Genomic DNA, 23,972 nt, shown 5'->3' on the forward strand with positions numbered 1-23,972 from the left:
TCCCCCATTCATCTCTATGCTTTTTGTGTTAAAAAACATTTTCAGATACATTCCTTTATGTTGTGCATTCATCTGAAAAAAAAAAAAAAAAAAACCTTTAGTCTTTCCTTTCAATACACTCTCATTTTGTTACTTTCACCTCATGAGTATAAAAATATTGGGCAACGGAAGAACTGGACAGTATTATCATTTATGCTCTGCAGACTTCTAAAGATACCTCATTTCCTGTTGTCACAACCAGGATAAAGGCCAACAGGTAGTTCCAGCATTCAGCCAATTTCTCTAGATGCTAACATTGTCCTTATATAACCACAGATGGTCTGCTCAATTTTCCTCCACCGTGATGTGACCCATTTTACCTAGGTATTCTCTACTTCGTATGGTCCGCCAAAGTACCAAAGGGGGTCGGGGGGGGGGGGGGGAACAAGCCCTGGAATGGTCCAGAAAAGTGGCCCCACGCACACTTACTGAACACCTAATTACAAGTCTAGCCCTTAGAAATCATTGGTAATTATGACATTGTACGGTCCCAGATGCCTGAAACTTTGTTTTCAAGACTTTCCAAGATTGCAGATGGCCCAATCCCATACAGCAGTTATCAGACACAGGATCAGCCTTAGGAAAGTTCCAGGAGGGCATCACAAAGAAACACTGAGCTGACTATTTAAAGACAAGCGAGGCTGAGCTGAATTGGCCCTCCTGGGAAGGGATGCGAATTGTCACAGGTATGCGAGCTGGAAGGAGTGAGCTGACTGACATCTGAGGATCCTAGGCTCAGAAACCCGTCGCCATCACTCAACCTCTAGAAGCATCTGGAAAACTACAAAAACTCCCGTGTTGCTTTTCGCTTAGGCGGAGGCAGGGAGCCCTGCTGGGCGCCAGCAAGGACCTAAACGCGGGGACCCAGGTCCTCCCCGCCTACATTCTCCATCCTCCATTCATTCATACGTCCATCAGCGGAGTACTGAGGACCAGCGCGAAGGGAAACGCCAGGGTGCGGGGTGTGCGGGAGCTGCGTCCCGCCCTCTCCCGGGAGAGGCTCCGGCGAGCCTTCTCCGGACTCCCGCCTCACACAGCGGCGCCCACCGCCTCAGTGAAGCCCCGGCGCGCAGTGTGCGCAGTTCCTGCCGCCGGGCCGCGAACCAGGGCCCGCAACGCGGCCCAGCCTTCTCCGCCCTCCTCGCCGTGACGAATCGGCGCCCGGCTGGGACAGGATCCAAATTGGAAGACTTCTGAGAAAACCGAGGAGCCTGAAAAAAATTTTTTTGGCGCACTAAGCCTTGTCGCGTGCTCACTGGAAGGGCTGTTCGTCTGAGGAGAGCCGGCCGCGGCCGGCCGAAAATTCCCGGAGCGTGTGGAAAGTGCGAGCGCGGAAGCTCCGGCGCGAGGGGCGGGGCGAGCGCGGGACAAAGAGAAGCGAAGCCGGAGCTGCGGGCGCCTTCTAGGCCCGCGGGTGAGTGTTTCCCAGTGGGCCCGACCCGGTTGGGGAGGATGGCGAGCTGTGGTGTTTCGGCTTGGCGGGACCCCGAGTTCCCGCGGGGTGCTGGGGTTCGGCCTCGGCTGCGAGGCAGGAGCTAGAGCCGGCGCGGCCTCTATGAGGCCTAGCGGTGGCGGGGCAGCCCCATCCGGGACAGCTCCTCGGAGGCGCCCATCGTCCCTTTACGCTGGACTCCCGACGCTGGCCGAGCACCAATGCACAGCCTCCTGCGGGGGAGTTTCCAGAAAAGCTCACCCTCCGCCCGCCACAGATTTAAAGGAAAGGACCAAGGGAAGCCCTCTGGGCAAGGCCAGCGGGGGTCCTCACCCACCAGGAAGGTGGTTCCCCCGTTATTTTTATTTTTATTTTATTTGGTTCAGGCAGCGAGCTAAAGACTCCCGGGGTGGCCTGGAGTGAAGTCTGAGACGGTGTGGGTTGGATTTAAACCCACCTTGGAAGTTCTGGCCTATGGCCTTAGACAATCGCCCCGAGACTGTTTTCTTCGTTTGTAAAAATGGGGACAGCCTTACGTATCTGGTAGGGTCTTTGTGACTGGTGAGCAACACTGTGTTATAAGCCTGACCCGTAAGGAAATTCAGCAGATACTGAGTTCCGTGCCAGGCACTATGGTTAGATCCACTCACTACTAGAGTTTGTATGCTTAGCCCAGGAGAGCGATCATTTGTAAGTATTAGCAGTGAAGCGTAAGGTACCAGGGACCCTGTCATAGTTTCTGTCGGGGCTCCCCACAGCAAGGCCTACTGGGTGTTGATGGAAGGAAAAGAGAGATGGGTTGAAAAAAAATTAGCTATTTCCACATCAGAATCTCTTACCCTGATGATTTGAGGCACTTCCTTAAAATGAAAACTAGAAGGGAAAAAAAAAGTGTATTCACCGTCTTTCTAAAAATAAATTTTCATCTCTTTATGCATTACCGTTTGTGGTCTGTGTTGAGTAAGGAGCAAGCTCAGAGATGTTCGTATTTTGAACTGGTGATGCTAGGACCAAATTTATAAAGAATTGAGTGAGCTACGTTGAGTAACAAAGTAATAAATTAGACCATCCCTCCTCTGTTGCGAGACAAAACCTAGCCACTTTCACATGGTGTGTGAGGGAAAATGCCACTGGTCTTTGTAAGCCGTGTAGGAATACAGAGACGATACAATTAAATCAAGAAAGTACCTGAGATAATTTTTGGAATTGGCTGTAAAGGAACACGTGTCCTGTAAGTAGCCTCAGAAAATTGTTCCAGCTCTTATGAAACTATTTACCAACAAAAGAGAATGTGAAGTTTGTTACCATACTGAGTTATCTTCCACACTGCCTCCAGGAATAAGACATTGCTCTGTTTCAATAAAAAATGTCCCCTAAATAAGGCAGAGCTTCTGATCAGGGGTTATTTGTCAGTATCTGGTAGGCCTTGTTGGGGTCACCCTGATAATACATCACATTCTATTGTCATTATTTTTTTTTATCAGTCTAAGTAATCGTTTGCATGGCATCAGCAAAATGTTTTCCATACAAGACGTGGCTCTCAATAACATAAGCAAAAACCTAAAAATCCATCTCTAATATAACTCTAAATTTCCCAGTAATTTATTTTCATCATTTAATTCTGATCAATCAAATGACTGTAAGAACTAGTTAAAAATATGCAAAAGGCTTGATTACTAGCAATTAACAGTGAAGTAATTTTGCTCAGAAATACAAAACTACCCTATTCTTTAGGAAAACATTCTCTTATGCTTGCTGAGTTTTGATTCTCTTTTTTTTTCTTTTTTTTCTTTTTTTTTATTTTAGTGTCTCAGATTCATTCTTAAGGAACTGAGAACTTAATCTTCCAAAATGTCAAGTAAGTTTCAATTTTTATATTTATCAATCTGTGTTAATACGAGACTAATGCCCTAGCAAATGGGAATTCCAAAATACTCTCATTTTTTTTTTCTTCAAAACAGGACCATTGGTAGTTTTGTTGCATAGTATTATATCTCAGTTGTTTACAAGAAGTTATTTATTTTCTTTCAAACAGAAAGACCATCTTATGCCCCACCTCCCACCCCAGCTCCTGCAACAGTAAGTTTTAATTTTCTTGTTAATGTAATAGCCAAGTCTGGCCTTGATACAAAAACCCAGATGTCTTCCACTGACAGTCACTCAGTCATCACCGCCACAGGATAGAAAATTCAGCTAAAAATCAGCACTTCCTACTAAATAAAATAACTCCTTTCATCCTACCTTGAACCAAACCCAACATTTAAAAATACATACTATGAGCTTCCAACCTCCTGTGCTCTCTTTTTTCCCTAACGGGAAATCAGTGAAACACTCCTTTCTTGCCATTTTCCCTGGTAAAGGGTCTTTCAGTTGACAGTGAGTGAATGCTCATTCCGGCGTCATTGATTCGTTTCTGTTGTTTTTAAACCTAACCTTCAACTGGTTACATTTCTCTGTCACTGTAGGCCTGGGTCAGCTCAGCGGCAGAGCACTTACCCAGCATGTGCAAGGCCCTAGGTTGGAACCCCAGCAACACACATTTTTTAATTAAACCTTGTATATAAAAATTTCACATTAAATAAAGTTTGTTGTTCTAAGGATAACTACACTCATAAATCTTATTTTCAAGCTGGTCAAGTAAGGCTCTTGTTACCCATGGGTCAGGTCTTGCTGCTCAACTGTGTTCTATTTGGTTTGCCAACTGATCTGTTTAAAGGTGTCTAATGGTTGTGAACCGTTTTTACCCAGCAAGTTCTTGAACAGCTTGTAAAATAATTGTCCAATCCACAATTCCAATGTAACAGCAAACAGTACAGGCCCTGTTGAAATGCTGAAACGGCGGATTTCCTGCCATTTTAAAACAACAACAAAAAACCACTTAACATACCCATATCCTACAAAATTTGAATCAGGATTATTTTGATTTATTTTGTTTTGTTTTGAGACAGGGTCTTTATGTAGCCTAGGTTGGCTTCCAAATGGTGATCCTTCTACCTCAGCCTCCCAACGCTGGGGTTATCAGCATGCCCAGCCCAAAATTAACTCTTTGATATCTGCTAGCTCTTTCTTCCATACCCTCTACCAACTAATTTCAGGCTAGTCTACTTTTATTACTAATGAGTTCCTGTGTCTTTTTTGTTTTCTCTGCTAGGTAACTAGTCTGATTTACTAACCCGTAGGTGAATGTTTTAGTTACATTTATCAACAATTTGTTTTTCCTTAGATGCTCCTTTTAAAAAGCATATCATACATTCTTAAGTTCACTTCATGTAATATACAGTCTGTAAAGTTGCTTCCAGTAGACTGGAAAGTCGTGTGCTTCATTATTTTTCTTTCTTAAAGAGCATTTCTTACCACCATCTCCATCACATTCCGCTCATGGTTGTGTGCAGGTTGAGTTGAGCGATTAAAAGTCTCACCTCAAAAATAGAAGCAGGCCCCTCAACTTTAGAAATGGTGTAATTGCAATAATACTAGTTTCATTTTTTTTTAAATTCCCCTATTTGCTTATATTATTCTTTAATCAGTGTTTGGAGGTATCATTTTTTATAAATACTACCTCCAGGAGTGTCTAGTTGCTATTATTTTTTAAATAAAAATATTCTAAAAACCAAGATTCCCTTCTGGGTTTTCATACAAAGAAAGGGATCCTTTTTTAACCCTCATCATAATTTCACATTTATACACAAAATCCAGAAGCTAGGGATTATAACATCCTGCAGAGCGGGTACCAAAGGAGTTAGTCTTTCTCTTTTAAATGTCATTGCTTTTACCACCATTACCACCACCCACCCCTTCCACTGCCACTGCTCAAATGAGCCACTCCCTGTGGAACACGCCCTTCTCTTGTGCCTTTATGATTTCATCTGTGTTTTGCTACTTAAATATGCTTAATTTGCGTCTTTCCTAACTACATGGGCTATAAATTGATCACTGTTTTCCTTTAAAAAGTATCACATGTGCTGCCTGCTTGAATGTCTTTGGATGTATACAAGGGCATGTTTTAGGAAATGGCATTTATTTTGTAACAACTAAGTTTAGCAGGAATGTGTCAAGTGTACTTTTGTAGAATTGAGGAGAATTATATTAATTGCATGTAAAAATGGCATTGCTATCACTTGTTACGACTGAGTGTCACTAAGTCAACTACACTTTTGGTCTCTTCTTTACCACATTGTTTTTGTGCATTTTGCCTTGATTTTATGAACACTGGATGTCATTGTATTAACCACAAGACCACAATTCCATAAGAACCCATTTGTGATTATATCAACATGTAATTCACAAAAATCAAGAGTTTTGTTGCTGCAGTGAGCAGTTGTATTTGGAAAGGCTGAGAGACTTCAGGAAATCAGATGAAAAAGTTCAAGTCTGTCAACTAAAAAAAGTAGTTCCCATTAAAATTAAATGCATAAACTGTTCATGATTACCTATCTATCGAAGATGGATCAAAGAAGAGATGGAAGAGAAAGTCTTGAAAGAATGACTTGGTTAAAGATCAGATAGCACCCCAGTATGAAATCTATGCATTTCTTACAAGTCCTTGTTTTGAAATCATGCATGTGACATCCATTGAATCCAGCATATGTTCTATCCTATTGACAATTCTTGGCTTCCTGATTTCAGTCTCTTTTCATTTGTCACATATAAAATTATTTAAAGCTGTCTTGGAAGCAGATCCATTTCTTGTTTTGTTTTTAGTAAATGAGTGCACTGGTGGCATCCACATAACTGTCAAATAAATCATGTTTTGTTTGCATGTAGTGTTTTCAGACTTTAAAGTTTATCATACTTGAAGCTTTCCTATCTCAAACATCACAGATTGCTAAATTATCTCATACTGTTTACCATGAAATAGTTGTAGATGTTTATGTTTGCAACTGCAGTGTAATGCTTTCCTCAGAACAAACACAACATACTCAGTCTCCCAAGCATCCCTAACCCCCACCAAGGAAAATAGGAAAGAGAAAAACATGCATACACGCATACACATGCATACTTGCAGACTGGTTTCTCAGTGGGGAAAAAAAAAACAGTAACAAAAAAACCAATTACAACACATCATTGCTTGTTTAAATTCAGGTTGCTTTTGCATGCCATATGCAGATCATTTTTCATTTCTGTGTTTCCCTCGTTTGAGCTCATTTCTCATTCGTGTTTTTGTCTCATTTGTTTCCATCAGCAAATGCCCAGCACACCAGGGTTTGTGGGATACAATCCATACAGTCATCTCGCCTACAACAACTACAGGCTGGGAGGGAACCCGGGCACCAACAGCCGGGTCACGGTAGGAGAATCAACTATTACAGCCTCCGGCAAACAACTGGAATTGACCAGAAATGCCTCCAGAGCTAGGTCCTTTTGAATCAGAAGCACAGCCATTTAAAAAATTTAACCTGACTTTTCAACTATTTTGTACAGTCTTACACTGGAAAAAAAAAAAAAAAGTAAAGTCTGGATATATACCTGGAAGAAAGAAATCCCATTCTACTTGGTGATCAGTAGGGATAAAGCCTTGGACCCTTAATGCTCATTCTGTATATGTAAACAGATGTAGAATTTTTTTGGTTAAAATACTTTATGACATGAAGAGTATCTCTCATTGTTGAAGGTAATTGGCGTTATTCTCAAGGACACAGTTTCTTAAGGAATCCTAGAACTTTGAAGGCCTGACTTTGTCTGGACTAGAACACTTTTGGCAGACCTGCCTGTCAACCGTCTACACTTAGTTGTTTGTCTTTTGGATTTAGTAAGTGACATATCTAAGACTCATTTCTTTCCAGTTCAGTACAGAAAAAGATTTTACTGTTACCTCAAGGAATTTTGGAATAAAACTTGAATAGAATTAATTCCAGGTGTTAGATAAGTATAGCTTTCCAATCTGTTGTAGACAGATTATTCTTAAAACTTGGGGAATTTTATTTCAGTAATTCAACTAAGATAATCAAAATTGGATAATATACTTCAAAGCTTTTATTTTTAAATTATCTTAAACTCAAAGGAAATCTAAGGTAATAAATCCAAAAGTCAAATACCTCCATTAGAATGTGGTATTGGTGAGAATATATACAACTCAGATGGCTGTAAACTTTTTAGTATCTGGTTTTCATTTTCTATAGTCATAAAAAAAGCCCTCTCACCCTGTAGTAAAGCTAGAGCTGAAAACTCACTATCAAACTGTGTGTCTGTCCTGGTAAGCATATTGCTTAGCTGGATAGGTTTTGTTTGTCTAATTTTTTCATTGTTTCTGCATAATTTGTACTTCATAAGCATATCAAGTTCTGTGTGCCATACGTATTTCACAGTATTTGAAAAGGGTTCTGACAAAATGTTTTTTATGTGTGCATTGTGCGACACACACAGTTTCTGTGTGCAGCAGTACATGTTTTTCCCTGGTCTAAATGTATTGTTTCCCAGGTGGAATGAGAGGCAAGGTTATCAGATGACAAAGAGCATATTATAGTTCACACAGTAGGCACAGTTAGTTTTGGATCATTTGTGTTAATGCAGAAGTGTATTTATGAGTAGTGAGTAGGAAGATGGTTCTGAATACTCTATATGGTTAAAGCTCTTGTGGCCTGCCAGTGGAACAGGAGTAGCCATGTGATCCTAGAGTAACTTAGTTTGGGGTTTGTATAAAGAGCCAGCTCTTAGTTTGTATGTAGCTGGGAGACTTCTCTGTTGACACAAAGTTAGATCATACAGTGGAAACTAGAAAAAAGGAGAGAGACACTCCCTGTCTGGGCCTAGGCTGGTCATCTGTTTTCAACCCTTTCCTTCCTGGGGAATGGAAGAACTCAGAAAATTTTGAGAGTGAGCTCTAGCCTTCAATATAGGGAGACATGAGGCTGAGGAGTTTGGTGTTTCTGTCCTCTGTAGTTGTTCCTTGTGTTCTTGTCCTTTTGTTCCAGTATCGCCAGACTGACCTCTTGTCAAACTGCTAAAGGCCCGGGGTTTGCGTTCTCTTTATCCTGACTTACCGTTTTGGGACTCACTTGCTTATAAAAGGTGTTTGTAGAGAATGACCCCAATGGTGCACTGCCTCATGGGGAATGCACCTCCTGAGTAAGTCGTTGTCTATAAATAGCCACAGTGATTTGGTGGAATAATTCTGTGCAATCCTAAGCAAGAGCTTTGTTCCATGTGGGTAGTTTTCAGAAAATAAAGCACTTAGTGACCAGATTGAGACCTTTGGAGGACTTAGGACAGTGTTAAGTGTAACCCATGCCTGATCACTCTATTCAGGTGATGGTTCATGTTCTCTGATACACAGGTTTGTAAACAGGTTGAGACAAAATGTTAAAAGCAGCCTACTTCTTGCTAATAGAAATCCTCTTTCCAGGAGAAAAATCCATAAATAAGACCTTATCAGAGAAACAGCTAAGAATTGAGAAAGAAATAACAAAATAAAACCCTTTTGTGCTATTTAAGATGAATCAATCACAAGATCATGGACTTATCCACAGATTGCTAGGGTCTAACTCTTAGATAAGAACAGTTTTAACAAGCATTAAGTATTTGCTTCCCCACCTCCAATTCACAGAAGTGGAAAGACAGAAATTGGAGAGATGGAGAAGTGGTGCTGCGGGTGGGTGTCCTCATAGCAACAAGGAAAGATCCTCATCAACAAAGCAAAGCTGAACTCTCCAAAATCTCATTCCTGGGCCACTTAGTGAAAGCCGATTGCACAGCGCACACACCAGCAGCTGTTTCTAGTTGAGTCTTAACAAGAAAGGATTAAACAAGGCACTCAGTGAGGGCAGAGAAGTGTCTGAGGCAGTTAGAAAGAGGTCTGAGATGGTCGTGTGTGCTGACAAAGAGCCTCAAACCAACTGGGATGTATTCTTAGGGAATGGGAGAGCATTGTGTTGTGTTGTGTTGTTTTGTTTTTATTATTTGTAAACTGATAGTGTAACAATAATACAAATTCAGTATTATTTGGATCCATTTCTTTGGGAAAGGGGGTGAATTAGCAAATCTATTAATGTTCTAGAACATATGAGCAAATACTACTAAACTTTGTTTTTAAATGTTTTAATTTATACTTAAAGCTTACAAAGTACACATGTTAAAATTTTTAACTGTTAACAGTATTTTGGCACCTTCAAATATTGAATATTGGCACAACTTTTTTTTTTTTTTTTTTGGAACCCACTTTGTGTTCCAAAAGTTTGTATGGGGTCTGGATTGGAAATGTTTTCTCGTAAAAATGATTAGGTTTATAGAATCAGCAATAAACAACCTTAACAGTATAGAATTGTTGCTGGTCATCTTCAGAGAAGCAACCAAGTTTCAGTCTACAATTCCACACATAGGAATAGGTGCCTGCCAAACCTGCCTCACTGGGTCGTCATAAATCGTCTTAAAATAGTGTTTAAATACATGCACATACTTTTAAAAACTGGATCTTAGGTTATCACTGTTCAAACTCCTTTAAGAAAAATAATCTGTACAAATACTGCCCAAAGAAATACTGTAATTTTTAGGGTAAATGAATAAAACTTTTTCAAGCTGCTCTTAAAGAAAAAGAAAGGAAGGAAGGAAGGAAGGAAGGAAGGAAGGAAGGAAGGAAGGAAGGAAAAAAGAAAATCTTTTCTAATTGTTTCCTGTGTTGAGATGCAGGCTTTCCATGTTATGACTCCTTCAAACCATGGTGCCTGCCTCCCTGGGTGGCTGCTCTAACCACTGGGACAGTTTCTGCCTCCAGGTCTCATTCCACTCCATTGCCCACAGCTGTGTAAGACCAGATCCTCTGTGAGTCAGAGCAGCAAGGCTTTGCTAGTGTGTGTTTTGCTAATTAGCGTAAAGCAGTCCTCTGTCCCATTCTTGCAAAGAGGGTAAGGACCAGGACTCCCCTAGTGATGGCAGAGCCAAGTGGGGCTGGCCATGTTAATTATTTTGGCTCCTCCATCAAAGCACTCATAAAACGAAGAGATAGAGAAGTTCAGAACCAGTTGCCCTTGGGATAGCAGCTTTAAATGGGGCTTCTGCTAGAAGTCACCTGGTGTTTCCTGGCTTATGTTTCCTCACAGACAGGACCTGTCACCTAACTCTCGGTGCTTCCTTTTGTACTTTTTCTCTTACCAACTTCCTCATTACCGTTCTGAAAATTTTTAGTCCCTTTTCTTGTATTTTTCTTTTTCCATGTGACTGCCTTTCCTTGTCCCTGTTGCTTTTCCACAAAAGCAGCATTGAGGACTGGGCCTCAAAAGTAACATAGCAAGGCCGGGAATCCCAGTGCTCAGTACTTACACGGTTCGCTATTTCTGTGGCCATGGGATTGAAGACAGGAAAATTATCACTTGAGTTCACACAACTTGATCCCTTGTAAGAAAATATGCCCAAGACTGCAAAAATAGAAAACAAAACTATGAGACTAAGAATTTAACAAACATAAATCTCTATTTCTAAAGGAAATTTTTTTTTCCTTTTTTTCTTTGCTAGATTTCTTGTTAGTTCCTGTTTCTTATTGGTGATTTTTTTTTTTTTTAACCTGGGAGATAGTCTTTGTGCTGTTTTTATGAGGGTGCATTCCTGACATGATAACAACATCCCCTGTAGACTGTGTGTGTGGTAAGTGCTAAGAGCCAGAGTCTGCAGATAAGCCAGTGCTGACTGTGTGTGTAACGGTGCTAAGCAAAGTAAAAGGATACCAGGTAACGTCCTAAATTTGAGGTGTTTGGCATTTAACTCCATTTTCAGTGTATGAATTATTATATAATATTTTATTCTTGCAGGCAGCTTGTCAAAACAGTGGCAATAAACTGCTAAGTAAGACATTAAATATCACGTGTTTAAAGTCATTTTCTTCTGATATAAACATTTCTAAATTTGCAGTGATATCTATTTTCTTTGGAGGAAATATAAGAATCTTGTATCCATGGACGAGTAGAAGAAAGGCGCATAGAATTTTTAAGGGACGTTCTTTTCAGGTGTCAGTGAGCTCCTTGCCGTTGAATAATGAATGTATTTCACTCTTTTACAGGCGTCCTCTGGCATTACGATTCCAAAGCCTCCAAAGCCACCAGATAAGCCGCTGATGCCCTACATGAGGTACAGCAGAAAGGTGGGTGCCAGAGAGCTCCGCCGACTGGCCTGGCCTGCAGTCTCAGGCTGGCTCGGTGTCTGCCTTATGCATACTTGAGGAAAGAATTTGAAAACTTGTCATTTTTAAGTAGTTTATTCTCATTTCAGAATTCCAGAACTCAGGAGCATGGTTAGATAAACTGCTAAAATCTTTTTAAACAGATTAGTCTACAGCCATGAAAGTGATATCGTTTTGAGAATATTGAAAGACATGAGAAGAATGTTAAGTAGAAAGAAGAGCATAAGACTGTATATATTGATACCTTATTTTTATTAAAATAATAAGTCTGGGAGGTAGTTCAGTGGTAAAACATTTGCCTAGCCTACATATTAGAGCCCTTAGGTTCAATTCCAAGAGTACAAAATGAATAATAAGTTAGTAAAAATATTGATCATAATTATTACATGTGTTTGATAGTATGATACAAATTAACTACCTCTAAATTCAGTTGAACAATTAGAGACATAGTTCAGTTAGTTCGCTATAAGTGTGATTAGTGATTAATGGTGTCCTTAGCTTAATCAGTTTGAAGTATTTATGAGGAAATGACAGTGGTGAGTGAGATCCAGCAGAATAAAGAGGAAATGAGGTAAGCCAGCTGTTGGCAGTTTGGAAGCAGGCTGATTACTTTGCTTTTGTTTGTGTTTAAATGTTTCCATAGTAGAGTATTTTAAAATAACTATCTACTTAGGCACTAATATTGAATTTTCAACTATTTACTCTTTAAGGTCTGGGACCAAGTAAAGGCTTCCAACCCTGACCTAAAGTTGTGGGAGATTGGCAAGATTATTGGTGGCATGTGGCGAGATCTCACTGATGAAGAGAAGCAAGAATATTTAAACGAATACGAAGCAGAAAAGGTAGGAGGACTGCCTTGGCTCATTATTTATAAAAGAAACAAAGCGTGGCCAGACAGCTGGGCTGAAGCCTTGTCCACCAGGCTCCATCACCCGAGTGGCACGTTCTCTGTTCAGAAAGGGAGATGGCTGTCCCGACACCCTGTTTTACCTTTGCCCTCTGACATTCAGAGGGACAATGCAGGTGCCCATGGTGGCCTGTAGAGCAGAATGTATGTTATAAAGCCAACCCCTTTGAATTTCAGATCGAGTACAATGAGTCCATGAAGGCCTATCATAATTCCCCTGCGTACCTTGCGTATATTAATGCAAAAAGTCGTGCGGAAGCTGCATTAGAGGAAGAAAGTCGACAGAGACAGTCTCGCATGGAGAAGGGGGAGCCTTACATGAGCATTCAGCCTGCAGAGGACCCAGATGGTAAGGGGGAAGTGGGGCTTTGTGTATGTATCCTCTCTGAATTAGAAAAGAAATCTTAGTTCAAGGCTTTTATTCTTTTAAATGGAAAACCATAATTTTAAGTCTTTTTAATAATAAGATTTTTGTGTGTGACTTTCCCATGGGAAAAAAATACTCCTTGAAAATTATTAAGGAAAAAAAAGCTATATTTATTACTTTTCAAAGTCTTTATACTCAAAATAAAGGATTTGTTTGATTTTCAAGACAGGGTCTCACTGTGTTGCCCAGATTTACCTGATTCTCCAGTCTCAGCTTCCAAATTCTGGGATAAATTTTTGCTGACACACCCTGTCTTAGTCAGGGTTTCTGTTTCTGCACAAAACATCGTGCCCAAGAAGCAAGTTGCAGAGGAAAGGGTTTATTCTATTCAGCTTACACTTCCACATTGCTGGTCATCACCAAAGGAGCAGGACAGGAACTCACACAGGGCAGGAACTTGGAGGCAGAAATGGATGCAGAAGCCATAGAGGAATGCTGCTTACTGGCTTGCTATATAGATTGACCTTGAAGGCAGAGATCTGCATGGCTCTGTCTCCTGTAATGCTGGGATTAAAGGTGTATACTACCATGCCTGGATTTAAGCTTTTCTTCACCTGAAACCTGCTTTGTCCCAGGCTATCCTCGAATTTAGAGATCTGTTTGGCTTTGTCTTCTAGGATTAAAGGTATATACCAACATGCTTGGATCTAAATTTAGCTGAATGGAATCTTACCCCCAAATCCCTTAATCTCTTATCTCCTAGAACATAGGATTCAGCTCCATTTTACTTCCTGGTGTCCCTTAATACCTGAACCATATATCTTATATTTTTCCTTTCTAAGCTTGCTACCCTTGTTCAAAATGTTCTTCATGAGACTTAACCAGAGAACAGTCTCTCCTGGGCTTTTTTGAGACTTCTTTTGTCAATGCAATTAATATAAATCTCTTTACCTTAGACTCAGGTAGACTCTTCAGGCAAGAGCAAAAAGCAACCACATTCTTCACCAAAATACCATAGAAACAGTCTCTAGGCCTCATATTGAAATTATTCTCCACTGAACCCTCTTGGGGTCTGCACAGTTCAAATTAATCTCAGCAACAAAGTCTTCCATAGTCCTATGAGGATGGCCCATTAAGCCCCACTTAAAGCATTCCAATGCTTTCCAAATCTAAAGTCCCCAAATCCACATTCTTCTAAACAAAAACATGGTCAGGCCTATCACACCATACCCCACTCCCAGCTCCAATTTTTGTCTTAGTTAGGGTTTTACTGCTGTGAACAGACACCATGACCAAGGCAACTCTTAAAAGGACAACATTTAATTGGGGCTGGTTTACAGGTTCAGAGGTTCAGTCCATTATCATCAAGGTGGGAACGTGACAGTGTCTGGGCAGGCATGTTGTAGGCAGAGCTGAATGTTCTATATCTTCTTCTGAATGCTGCTAGCAGAATACTGGCTTCCAGGCAGCTAGGATGAGGGTCTTAAAGCCCCACTCCAACAGGGCCACACCTTCAACAAGGCATATACAAACCGTAACACACCCTAATCATAAAATATATGATTTCCTTTTATTTGGGGGTTTTGTTTGTTTGTGTTTGGTTTTTGTTGTTGTTGTTGTTGTTGTTGTTTTCTTCCTTTTAACTTCCTTTTTGTTGGTTGGTATTTGGTTTTGTTTCTTTAGACATGGTATCTACATGGCACTGGCTGTCCTAGAGCTCCCTATGCAGTTCAAGCTGGCCTTAAATGCAGAGATCTTCCTGCCTCTGCCTCAAGCATGGGGATTAAAGGTGTGTGCCACCACACCCAGGTTCTTTTCTAAAAAGTTAAATACCTTTCAGTTACTTTTTTTAAATGTATGTAGCAAGCCTGTAGGTTTGTCCATGTGAGTGCAGTGCCTGGAGATGCCATGAGAGGGCTTCTTCCTCTGAAGCTGGAGTTCCAGGTTGTTGAGAACTGCCTGACTTGGGTGCTGGAGACTGAACTCTGATCCTCTAGGAAAGCTCTTAATCAAGACTTACCCAATTTATCAATTACCTACATTTGCTGAATTAAAGGCTCTTAGGAGCAAAAATTAATGAGTGTATGCATTATAAAAACCTTATTATTTTAAAATCCAGTATGAATCTGAGAATACCACCCATAAGATCACTCTTGAGTACACATTACACACAGATGGCCAGACTTCTGAGTTAGGATTCCATGTGCATATGTGCAGATTATTCTTCTGGCCCTCAGCAACCAAGTAGTCTGAAGCTGCAATGGGTCCCAAGATAGCCACTTCCACTAGGAGCATGCTCATCAACATACCCAGCATGCTGTCTGTGTAAATGTTTACTTTGCTCTGTGTCCTGCTGGATCATGGACATGGATCATGTAAGCAGTAACTACCAGCCACAAACACAGCAGGAATGTAACTTAAGATCCCTCTTGGAAAATACCAGCAGAAGTTCTGGATAATTTTAGGGAGATAACAGTGGAGGAGTAATGTCACCAAAAGACATGAATAAATACCTGAGTAGGAGGAAGAATTATAAGTGAGCGTCAAAGGGAGTCATTGCAGTTACTGGCAGAAGTTCCAATAAATGCAATACAGTGTAATAAAATGTGGACTAGAAACAGAAATTGAGTGTTAAGCAGAACTAGCACTGCTAAAGGTATATATGCAGCCCAGAAAAAATAATTAGTGCAAGAAAAACATGGCTAAGACAATAGAAGATCAATTCTGCAAATAACTGAACGAATGAAGATCTAGACAGTAGAAATGGAGGTTAGCAACATGGAAATCATACATAGAAAATAAAAATCTTCCTAAGCAAAATAGAACAGCAGGGACTAAGTCTGAGAGGCTCTTACATCAGTAGTAGCATGGAACATGATAATTGAGAAGCTATAGTAATAGAATATGATCTTCAAGACAGTGGTCTCCGGCCTTCCTAATGCTGCAACCCTTTAACACGGTTCCCCATATTGTGGTGACTCCCAACCATACAATTGTTTAATTGCTACCTCATAACTCCAACTTTGCTACTGTTATGAATTGTAATGTAAATATCTGATATGCAGTATATCTGGTATATAATCCCTGTGAAAAGGTTGTCCGACATATACATGGGGTCAGACACCACAGGTCTAGGAGGACTTGAAAGATAGAAATGTACAGAAATCCAAGAGACAGAAGCCTCGTCCACGAGGGCAGCATCCCCTGGCTTCTTAAAGGAGTGTCAGAAGGTCCACAAGACTAACCTTGATTAACACAAGATAGTCAGGGCTTTTTAAATAATTCTTCAGCAGCATGCAGGCCTCTGTATATAGCAGGATTTCTTTCCTAAAGCATGGTCCCTACACCTGTCTGAAATGCTAAAAGGATTAGATCTGGGCTAGAGAGATGGCTTAGCAGTTAAGAACACCAGCCGCTCTTTCAGAGATCCTGAGCTCAATTCTCAGAAACCACATGGTGGCTCACAACCGTCTCTAATGAGATCTGATGCCCTCTTCTGGCACACGTTTGTACATGCAGATAGAGCATTTATACATAAATCATTTTTAAAAAGGGGGATTAGGTGATTCAGAGACAAGCTTTGTTTTGATTTATATTGGAAGGAAAACTTGCTTTATTTAATGAGTTAGTGTAAAAACTATTAAGTAAATAGTAATTCAGGTTGCTACCATGCATATGGAGGTGACAGCAAGATAAAGGAAATACTCTGGGGTTACTAGAAATAAGCATCCATGCTGGGTGTGGTGGTCTACACATCCCAGCACAAGACTCGCCTTGATTCACACAAGATAGTGAGGGCTTTTTAAATAACTCTTGAGAAACTTGAGGCAGGAAGGAAGGCTACTTTGAGTTCAAAGCCAGCCTGGGCTACATAGTGAAATTTTGTCTCAAAAAGATCACACACCCTGGAGCCAGCTCTTGCTGTGTGATCACAAGGACTTCAGTTCAAATCTCCAAGACCCATGTAAATTGCTTGTCTTGGCACTTACACTACCATTGGGGAGCTGAAACAGGTAGACTTTGGCACCTCCGTGGCCAGCTAACCTAGCCAAAATGGTAAGCTTCCAGTTCAGTGAGAGGCATTGTCTTAAAGGGATAAAGCAAAAAGAGATAGAGAAGATACTTGTTATCCTCTTCTGGCCTCCACATGTATATACACATGTATGCACACCTGTAGACTACACGCATGCATCACACCAAAGTAATAACAACCCACACACATAAAAAACATAAGCCAAATGTATACTGTGTGTACCTAAGTTTAAATGACACTTTTACACATTAATAACAGCCATGTACATGTATAAACTGGAAAAATTAAAAATAAGTTTAGAATCAAGTGTGTGTGTGTGTTGGTGTTGGTGTTGGGTGTCTCCTTTTGTGATAAGGTTGGGTCTGGTGCATGCACTATCCTTCCCTACCCAGGGACATTTGGAAGGTAGAGATGACATCCAGATGGTTCCTGAATTGCTTCTCTGCACTATTTTAAGACACAGAGTCTCTGTCTTTCTAAACCTAGAGTTTGCCATTTTAACTTGAATGACCAGTGAGCCTCCAGAATCTGCCACACCCATCTTTTACTTGGATGCTGGCTAGGATCCAAATTTAGATCCTCATGCTTCACTGGCAAACACTTTATCTTCCAGCCTTTAAATCAAGTTGTAGGTTTTTTTTGGTTTTGTTTTGTTTTGTTCTTTTTCTATAAGATTAGTTTGGGTCTTTACCATTTTTTAATGTGGCAAAACAAAAACTACCTGGAAAATACTAAATATTACTAGAGAAGATGGTGATAAGTTAATTTTACAAATGGATATTTTCACTAATTCTAACAACTGTGATAAAATACCTCCCAGTTTCAGTGTAGTGTATATCAAGTGCCTTTGATTACCAGGAGAACGGAACATTTGGCAGGATTTCAAGTTCTGCCATCACATGCAGGTTTTACATGGATCCCAGAACTAAAAGAGATGTGAGCATATGTTGTTTGTGTTTTAACCAAATATCAGACACACATCATCTCTTAATACACAGCTTCTCAACCTTCCTAATGCTACAAGCCTTTAATACAGTTTCTCATGGTGTGGTGACCCCCAACCATAAAATTACTTTTGTGCCTACTTTATAACTGTAATTTGCTGGGCGGTGGTGGTGCACGCCTTTAATCCCAGCACTTGGGAGGCAGAGGCAGGCGGATTTCTGAGTTCCAGGACAGCCAGGGCTACACAGAGAAACCCTGTCTCAAAAAACCAAAAAAAAAAAAAAAAACCCTGTAAATTTTGCTGCTGTTGTTATGAATCATGATGTAAATATCTAATAAGCCAGATATCCAATATGCAACCTGCACCCCCTGTGAAAGGGTTGTTTAATTCCTCAAAGGGGTCAAGACCCACAGGTTGAGCGTCACTGCCTTAGTAGCTTTATGAGAACAACACTTGGGTGAGTTGTGTCTTCTTTCTCTGCGTGGTTCTTACTGTCACCTGCCCAGATGCCCTGATGTTAGGCAAGCCCACTGGCTAGGGCACTGAGGACCTCACTTACTAAGTGACTACTGTTAACATTGCTGTGATAAGTGGTCACCTAGTTTCCAGGACATTTCCTTCATTCCAGATTATGATGATGGCTTTTCAATGAAGCATACAGCCACTGCCCGTTTCCAGAGAAACCACCGCCTCATCAGTGAGATCCTCAGTGAGAGCGTGGTACCTGATGTGCGGTCGGTTGTCACAACAGCCAGAATGCAGGTCCTCAAGCGACAAGTCCAGTCTTTAATGGTTCATCAGGTAAGTTCAGAAACCGTTCATTATAATAGAAGGAGTCTGTGTCACACATCCCAGGTGCTGTGACTCCGCTACAGTCATAAGTAGATCTTCAAAGTGGCACTACCTGTGCATGATTTGAGAATGAGGCTGAAAGAAGGGGACCATTCAGGAAGCTTACTAAGTTTATCATTGAAAACTGTAATAGAACATTGTGGTGACAAATATATATGTTAAGAGATGGATGCAAACTGAAGAATTTAGGGTCCCCCATCAGCCTTTGCTGCATTAATATAAAATGTTTTCCCCCAAAATTTACTCATTAACATCTTATTAATCACAGTTATTCCTCTGTGTTATATTTTCAAAATCATAGCTAGATTTATTTTTTTTTTAATGCAAAATTAGTGGGCTAGAGAGATGGCTCAGTGGTTAAGAGCACTAGCTGCTCTTCCAGAGGTCCTGAGTTCAGTTCCCAGCACCCATGTAAGGTGATTAACAACCATCTATAAATCCAGCTCCAGGGCATTGAGTGTACTCTTCTGGCCTCCACGGGCACCTGCACTGGTGTACATGCCCCCACACATGTACACGCAATTAAAAATGTAAAATTTTATTTGAAAGCATTAACTGTTTTTAAAATGACATGTTTTCACGTAACTATACATATCTGGTCTGACACCTTACAGCGGAAACTAGAAGCCGAGCTCCTTCAGATAGAGGAACGACACCAGGAAAAGAAGAGGAAATTCCTGGAAAGCACGGACTCCTTTAACAATGAACTTAAAAGGGTATTCATTCCATTTGCTGACTACCTTTATCATGTGCCAGTTGCTATTTTTCTTAAAGTAATGTTTCTATTGAGTGTTAGTTACTTTGAAACAATACTAACATCACAGCACAAACTTTACTACCTTTCTAATAAATTAGCAGTGTTGTGTAGTATACATATAGAGACCAGGCCCACAGGTGATAGAACCCTCCAGTGCTTTAAAACCTTGAGTTGTAAATTATTTTCACTTTATTGTAATTTATTCATAGATGTCTTCATTAGATGTAGTTCAGTTGCATTTTGTATCAAATAAACCTCAGCTGGGCATGGTGGCACATACCTTTAATCCCAAGCAGAGGAAACAGGATTCAACTTCAAGGCCAGCCTGGTCTATGTAGTGAGTTCCAAGACTACATAGAGAGACTCTATCTCAAGAAAGCAAAACAAGCCAAAAAAATAAATAAATAATAAGTAAGTAACTCACATGTTTGGTAGCTGAGGTGAATGGGGAGTTCTAAGGCTGGCTGAGTCCTGGGAGGTGCCCTAGCAGCCCCTGCCCCTGCCCCTGCCCGTCCGGTGACTACTAGATCAGCTTTTTTGTCCTATAGTTTCAGGACATTGCTCTCGTTTTCTCCCTCATATAAATATCATTACATAAGCCAGGAAACAACTTATTTGATTCCAAGGTTCTAAGAAGAAAACATTGCTGAGAGCTCACTGATGTGTTCTTCACAACTAGTTATGTGGTCTGAAGGTGGAAGTAGACATGGAGAAGATTGCAGCTGAGATCGCACAGGCGGAGGAGCAGGCCCGCAAAAGGCAGGAGGAGAGAGAGAAGGAGGCCGCAGAGCAGGCTGAGCGCAGTCAGAACAGCATCGCCCCTGAGGAAGAGCAAGCGGCCAGCAAAGCCGAGGAGAAGAAGGATGAGGAGAACATCCCGATGGAGACAGGTAACCACCTCCTCGACATCCAGGAGGTGTGAGGGCCCTGACAGCCGGCTTCGGGCTGTCCTTCCTGGACGCTTATCAGCAGCTGGCACTCTTGAGTCAACTCCCTGGGATTTTGCAGTCTTCTCTTTCTCCATAGTAGACTCACTGCTACTGTTGCTGTCTGAGCTCTTGTACCCAGGTAGGTGGGTGTGGCTCTGGAGACGGACGTGGAGGGTCCTGCCTGTTTGCCCGTTGCTGACACTGCCTTTCCTGAGCTTTCTGGCTCATCTCATTTGAACAACTACCTGCCTCTATAGTGCATTCTGCTGCTGGATTTGACACGGGATTAATAGGCAATACTATTTTAACCTTTATGACTACTGTTTATATAAGATGTATCATTGGCTCCAAGATTTGTTGTCTTTGTCCTAAGATGCATTGGGCGAAGTAAAAGCAGCGAGTCAAGTCTTCCCTCATAATTCTCTAAGTAGAGTTTAACTGGAAGATGGCTGCACTCATTTGTTGCCACACTGTATGTGGCAGCTTTGAGGTGACAGCAGTGTGTGCGTGTACATGAATATATATACATGCGTGTATGTGTACATGTATGCATAATACATATGTATATGCATGATATGTACTGTGTGTATGTAGATTGGGTCTTGAGACCGACTTCCTGGCCAACAAAGCCCCAAAGTGATGACTATGTAAGCCTTACATGTTGGTAGCTGACCGACCTCACCCTAGAACAATGTTTTGGTTTTTCTGAATAAAGGCATTCCTCATGGTTTGGGATTTTGTTTTGTTTTGTTTTTTATTTTGTTTGTTTGTTTGTTTGTTTGTTTGTTTTTAAGAAAAGGTAGAAATTACATCAAATACTGATGGACTTGGTTATTCTTGGAGTTTTCGAGATCACCTTGCCTTTCGGCACTATTGACCCTGCCTAGTGGATAAACAGGAGTAAGCCAAAGGTAGTTAGGGGACACTAGCAATTGCTGGTAAAAGGGACATGGGCATACTTTCTGTACTCAAACAGTAACTCCTGGCAATGTTTAATGAAATATCAGTATCTCTACCAGGCATTTATATAATATTTAACTCAGCAGGTTATCTTTTCAGTCTGGTTTTACTCTTCATTGTCTGGGCCTCTTTCTGGTTTTGTGAACCTGGTTTAGGTTTTCTCTTTGGTTTTTAACTATAAATTCGGGGCTGAAGCACATTTTTGTGGCTATAGCAGATACTTGTAAATTAGAGTATGGTTCTTTGCTCATCTTGCAGCCAGACCATATTCTCAGTCTTGAGTCTTATTTTGCCCCAAATGAGATCTGTGTTACCCTGACAGCATCTGGGTGTTTAGAAGGTTTACTCAGATGCCTGTCTCCTCGCTTAAGGAAAAGGAAGAGGAGGGGGGACTAATGAGAACTGGAGATGTCAGAACCTTGTATTCAGCTTCCTAAGGAAGTGGCCCAACACAACTTTAAATGGAGCATCTCAGCTTCTTGCTGTGCCTTCATTTTGTGTACTTCAGGCAGGATCTTGCTGTGCTGTGTTGTATAGGCTGGCCTCTGAGTAGCCAAAGCTTCTGGTGCCACTGCCCTGGCTTCTGGCTTCCTTTTAATGTTACATTTAAACCAAGTCTCCAAAATATTTAAATGTTATCAATATTTTTAAAATTATTAACACTCTAGGCTAGACAGAAGACTTAGTAGATGGGACCTGGGCTCATATGTAAAAAGCAGGCATGATAATACATGCTCATGATTCAGTACTGGGAGATAGAGATGGGCCGATCCCTAGGGCTCAATGGCCTGCCAGCCAAGCCTACCTGGTCACTTCCAGGTCAGTAAGAGATCCTGTCTCAAAAAAGGACAGTTCTTGAGGAACATAATGCTTGTGGTTCTTCTGTGACACACGAACACACACAAGACTATAACTGTCTAACATTCTTTTGTCGTAGCAAATCTTTGAAATCCGGTGTATATTTTATATACTTTTTTTAAAAAAAATATTTATTTTTATTTTATTTTATTTTATGTACATTGGTGATTTGACTACATGTAGTCTGTGTGAGGGTGTCGGTCCAGATCTCCTGGAACAGGAGTTACAAATAGTTGTGAGCTACCGTGTGGTGCTGGGAACTGAACCTGGGTCCTCTGGCAGAGTAATCAGTGCTCTTAACCGCTGAGCCATCTCTCTAGCCCCTTTCATATATTTCCTAATTTTAAAAGGTCAGTTCTCACCACGAAAGTGTTTGGTATGTATTTAAATTTCATAATACTGTAGGTAAAAATGTAGATTTTTGTACCCTGAGTTGTCTCAAATATTCCTGAATCATACTGGTTTATTTCAGGTGCTTATCCGTCTGTGCATGGCTAGTTGCTACCATATCAGACAGATCATCGTATAGATCAGAGTACTTAGAGTGAATGTTTTTCTTGGAACTGACAGTGGTAAATGTGTGGTTACAGAGGAGGCACACCTTGAAGACACAGCAGAGAGCCAGCAGAATGGTGAAGAAGGCACGTCTACTCCTGAGGACAAGGAGAGTGGGCAGGAGGGGGTTGACAGCATGGAGGTGGAAGGGACCAGTGACAGTAACACCGGCTCAGAGAGCAACAGCGCCACAGTGGAGGAGCCGCCCACAGACCCAGTGCCAGAAGACGAGAAGAAGAAGGAGTAACTGTTGCCTTGTTTTATGTGACCTAAAACTTTTTTAAATGAAAAAAATGTAGGTTTTTTTGGTTTTAATGGTGTTATGTGGTCTGTGTATTAATTATTTCCTTTTCCGTTGATACCATGGAGGTCTTTGAGCCCTCAGCATCATAGCCTAATGCCAGCCGCTCACCTTTCTTAGCTCTCAACTTGTGAAACCTCAGAACTGAGATTAAACAAGAAGACACCCATCTCTTTTTGAGAACCACCTTGTATGCTGCAGAATCTACTCTTACAAATGCCTTCCTTCAGCTCACTTGGGTGCTCATCAAAGCCATAGCTTTACACCTTCCCAACCCATCCACAGCTTTCTGAGTCCCCTGACTGGTGTACTTACACAGAGTGCCCTCTTGAAAACATGAGGATGTCTGTTCACTTGCCCTTTTTATTTCCAGTGTCAGACACCAGGAGATGTCTTACAGGGCAGCGTGTAGCCTGAACCTATCAGTACACAGATCAGACGGTGTAGAGATGTCTCCCGTGGGAGGGAAGGGAAGTAGTTGCTGTTGTGGAGTCCTCACTAGATGAGAGCTGCGTATCTGTAGTGCTTCTCAGTGTAGTCGATATGGGATGTGTTCTGGGAAACTCATCCTTACTGTACAGGGGAAAAGAAAGACTTCTTTACCAGATTGGTTTTCCAAAGACATGATAGACAGCAGTGTTTAAGGGATGGACTATATACTTCACAGCGATTGGCCATTCCAAAAGGAAAACAGGAATTACATTCATCCACGTGACCATACTTCACAGTGATGAAAACCTCAAGGCTCGAGATCCATAGATCAGAGCTGAACCTACCTTTTTGATAACCCCTTTAGTGGTCTTAGAGACTAGAAACAAGATAGTTTGTAGTGTGTACCCTAAAATCTAGACTTAGATTTTTACTGAATAGTGGTATATATGATGGTATATGTTTCTTAAAGGTCCAAACATAATAAAGAAATTAAGACAAA

General features: G+C 41.1%; 1 protein-coding gene across 3 annotated transcripts; it reads left to right on the top strand.

The window, feature by feature from the left end:
- The first annotated feature begins 565 nt into the window (after positions 1–565).
- Smarce1 (SWI/SNF related BAF chromatin remodeling complex subunit E1) lies at positions 566–23,972 on the top strand. Of its 3 annotated transcripts, XM_076935816.1 has the most exons (12): positions 1,312–1,453; positions 3,278–3,329; positions 3,507–3,550; positions 6,654–6,758; positions 11,457–11,537; positions 12,287–12,418; positions 12,661–12,832; positions 18,458–18,630; positions 19,296–19,397; positions 20,118–20,328; positions 21,162–21,278; positions 22,776–22,917. In XM_076935816.1, the coding sequence occupies exons 2-11, from the start codon at positions 3,323–3,325 to the stop codon at positions 21,242–21,244; spliced, it is 1,110 nt and encodes a 369-aa protein (XP_076791931.1). In that variant the 5' UTR covers positions 1,312–1,453; positions 3,278–3,322; the 3' UTR covers positions 21,245–21,278; positions 22,776–22,917. The 3 variants fall into 3 exon arrangements, with proteins under 3 accessions (XP_034361580.1, XP_076791931.1, XP_076791930.1); XM_034505689.2 differs by lacking the exon at positions 21,162–21,278 and having other exon boundaries at positions 566–1,453; positions 22,776–23,972; XM_076935815.1 differs by lacking the exons at positions 6,654–6,758; positions 21,162–21,278 and having other exon boundaries at positions 22,776–23,972.

Source organism: Arvicanthis niloticus, chromosome 6 (assembly GCF_011762505.2).
Source record: "Arvicanthis niloticus isolate mArvNil1 chromosome 6, mArvNil1.pat.X, whole genome shotgun sequence".
Lineage (NCBI taxonomy): Eukaryota > Metazoa > Chordata > Mammalia > Rodentia > Muridae > Arvicanthis > Arvicanthis niloticus.

Coding starts and splice junctions, on each gene's coding strand:
- Smarce1 (XM_034505689.2), top strand. Junction 12,833..18,457: donor GCCTGCAGAGGACCCAGATG/GTAAGGGGGAAG, acceptor CCTTCATTCCAG/ATTATGATGATGGCTTTTCA. Junction 20,329..22,775: donor GAACATCCCGATGGAGACAG/GTAACCACCTCC, acceptor GTGTGGTTACAG/AGGAGGCACACCTTGAAGAC.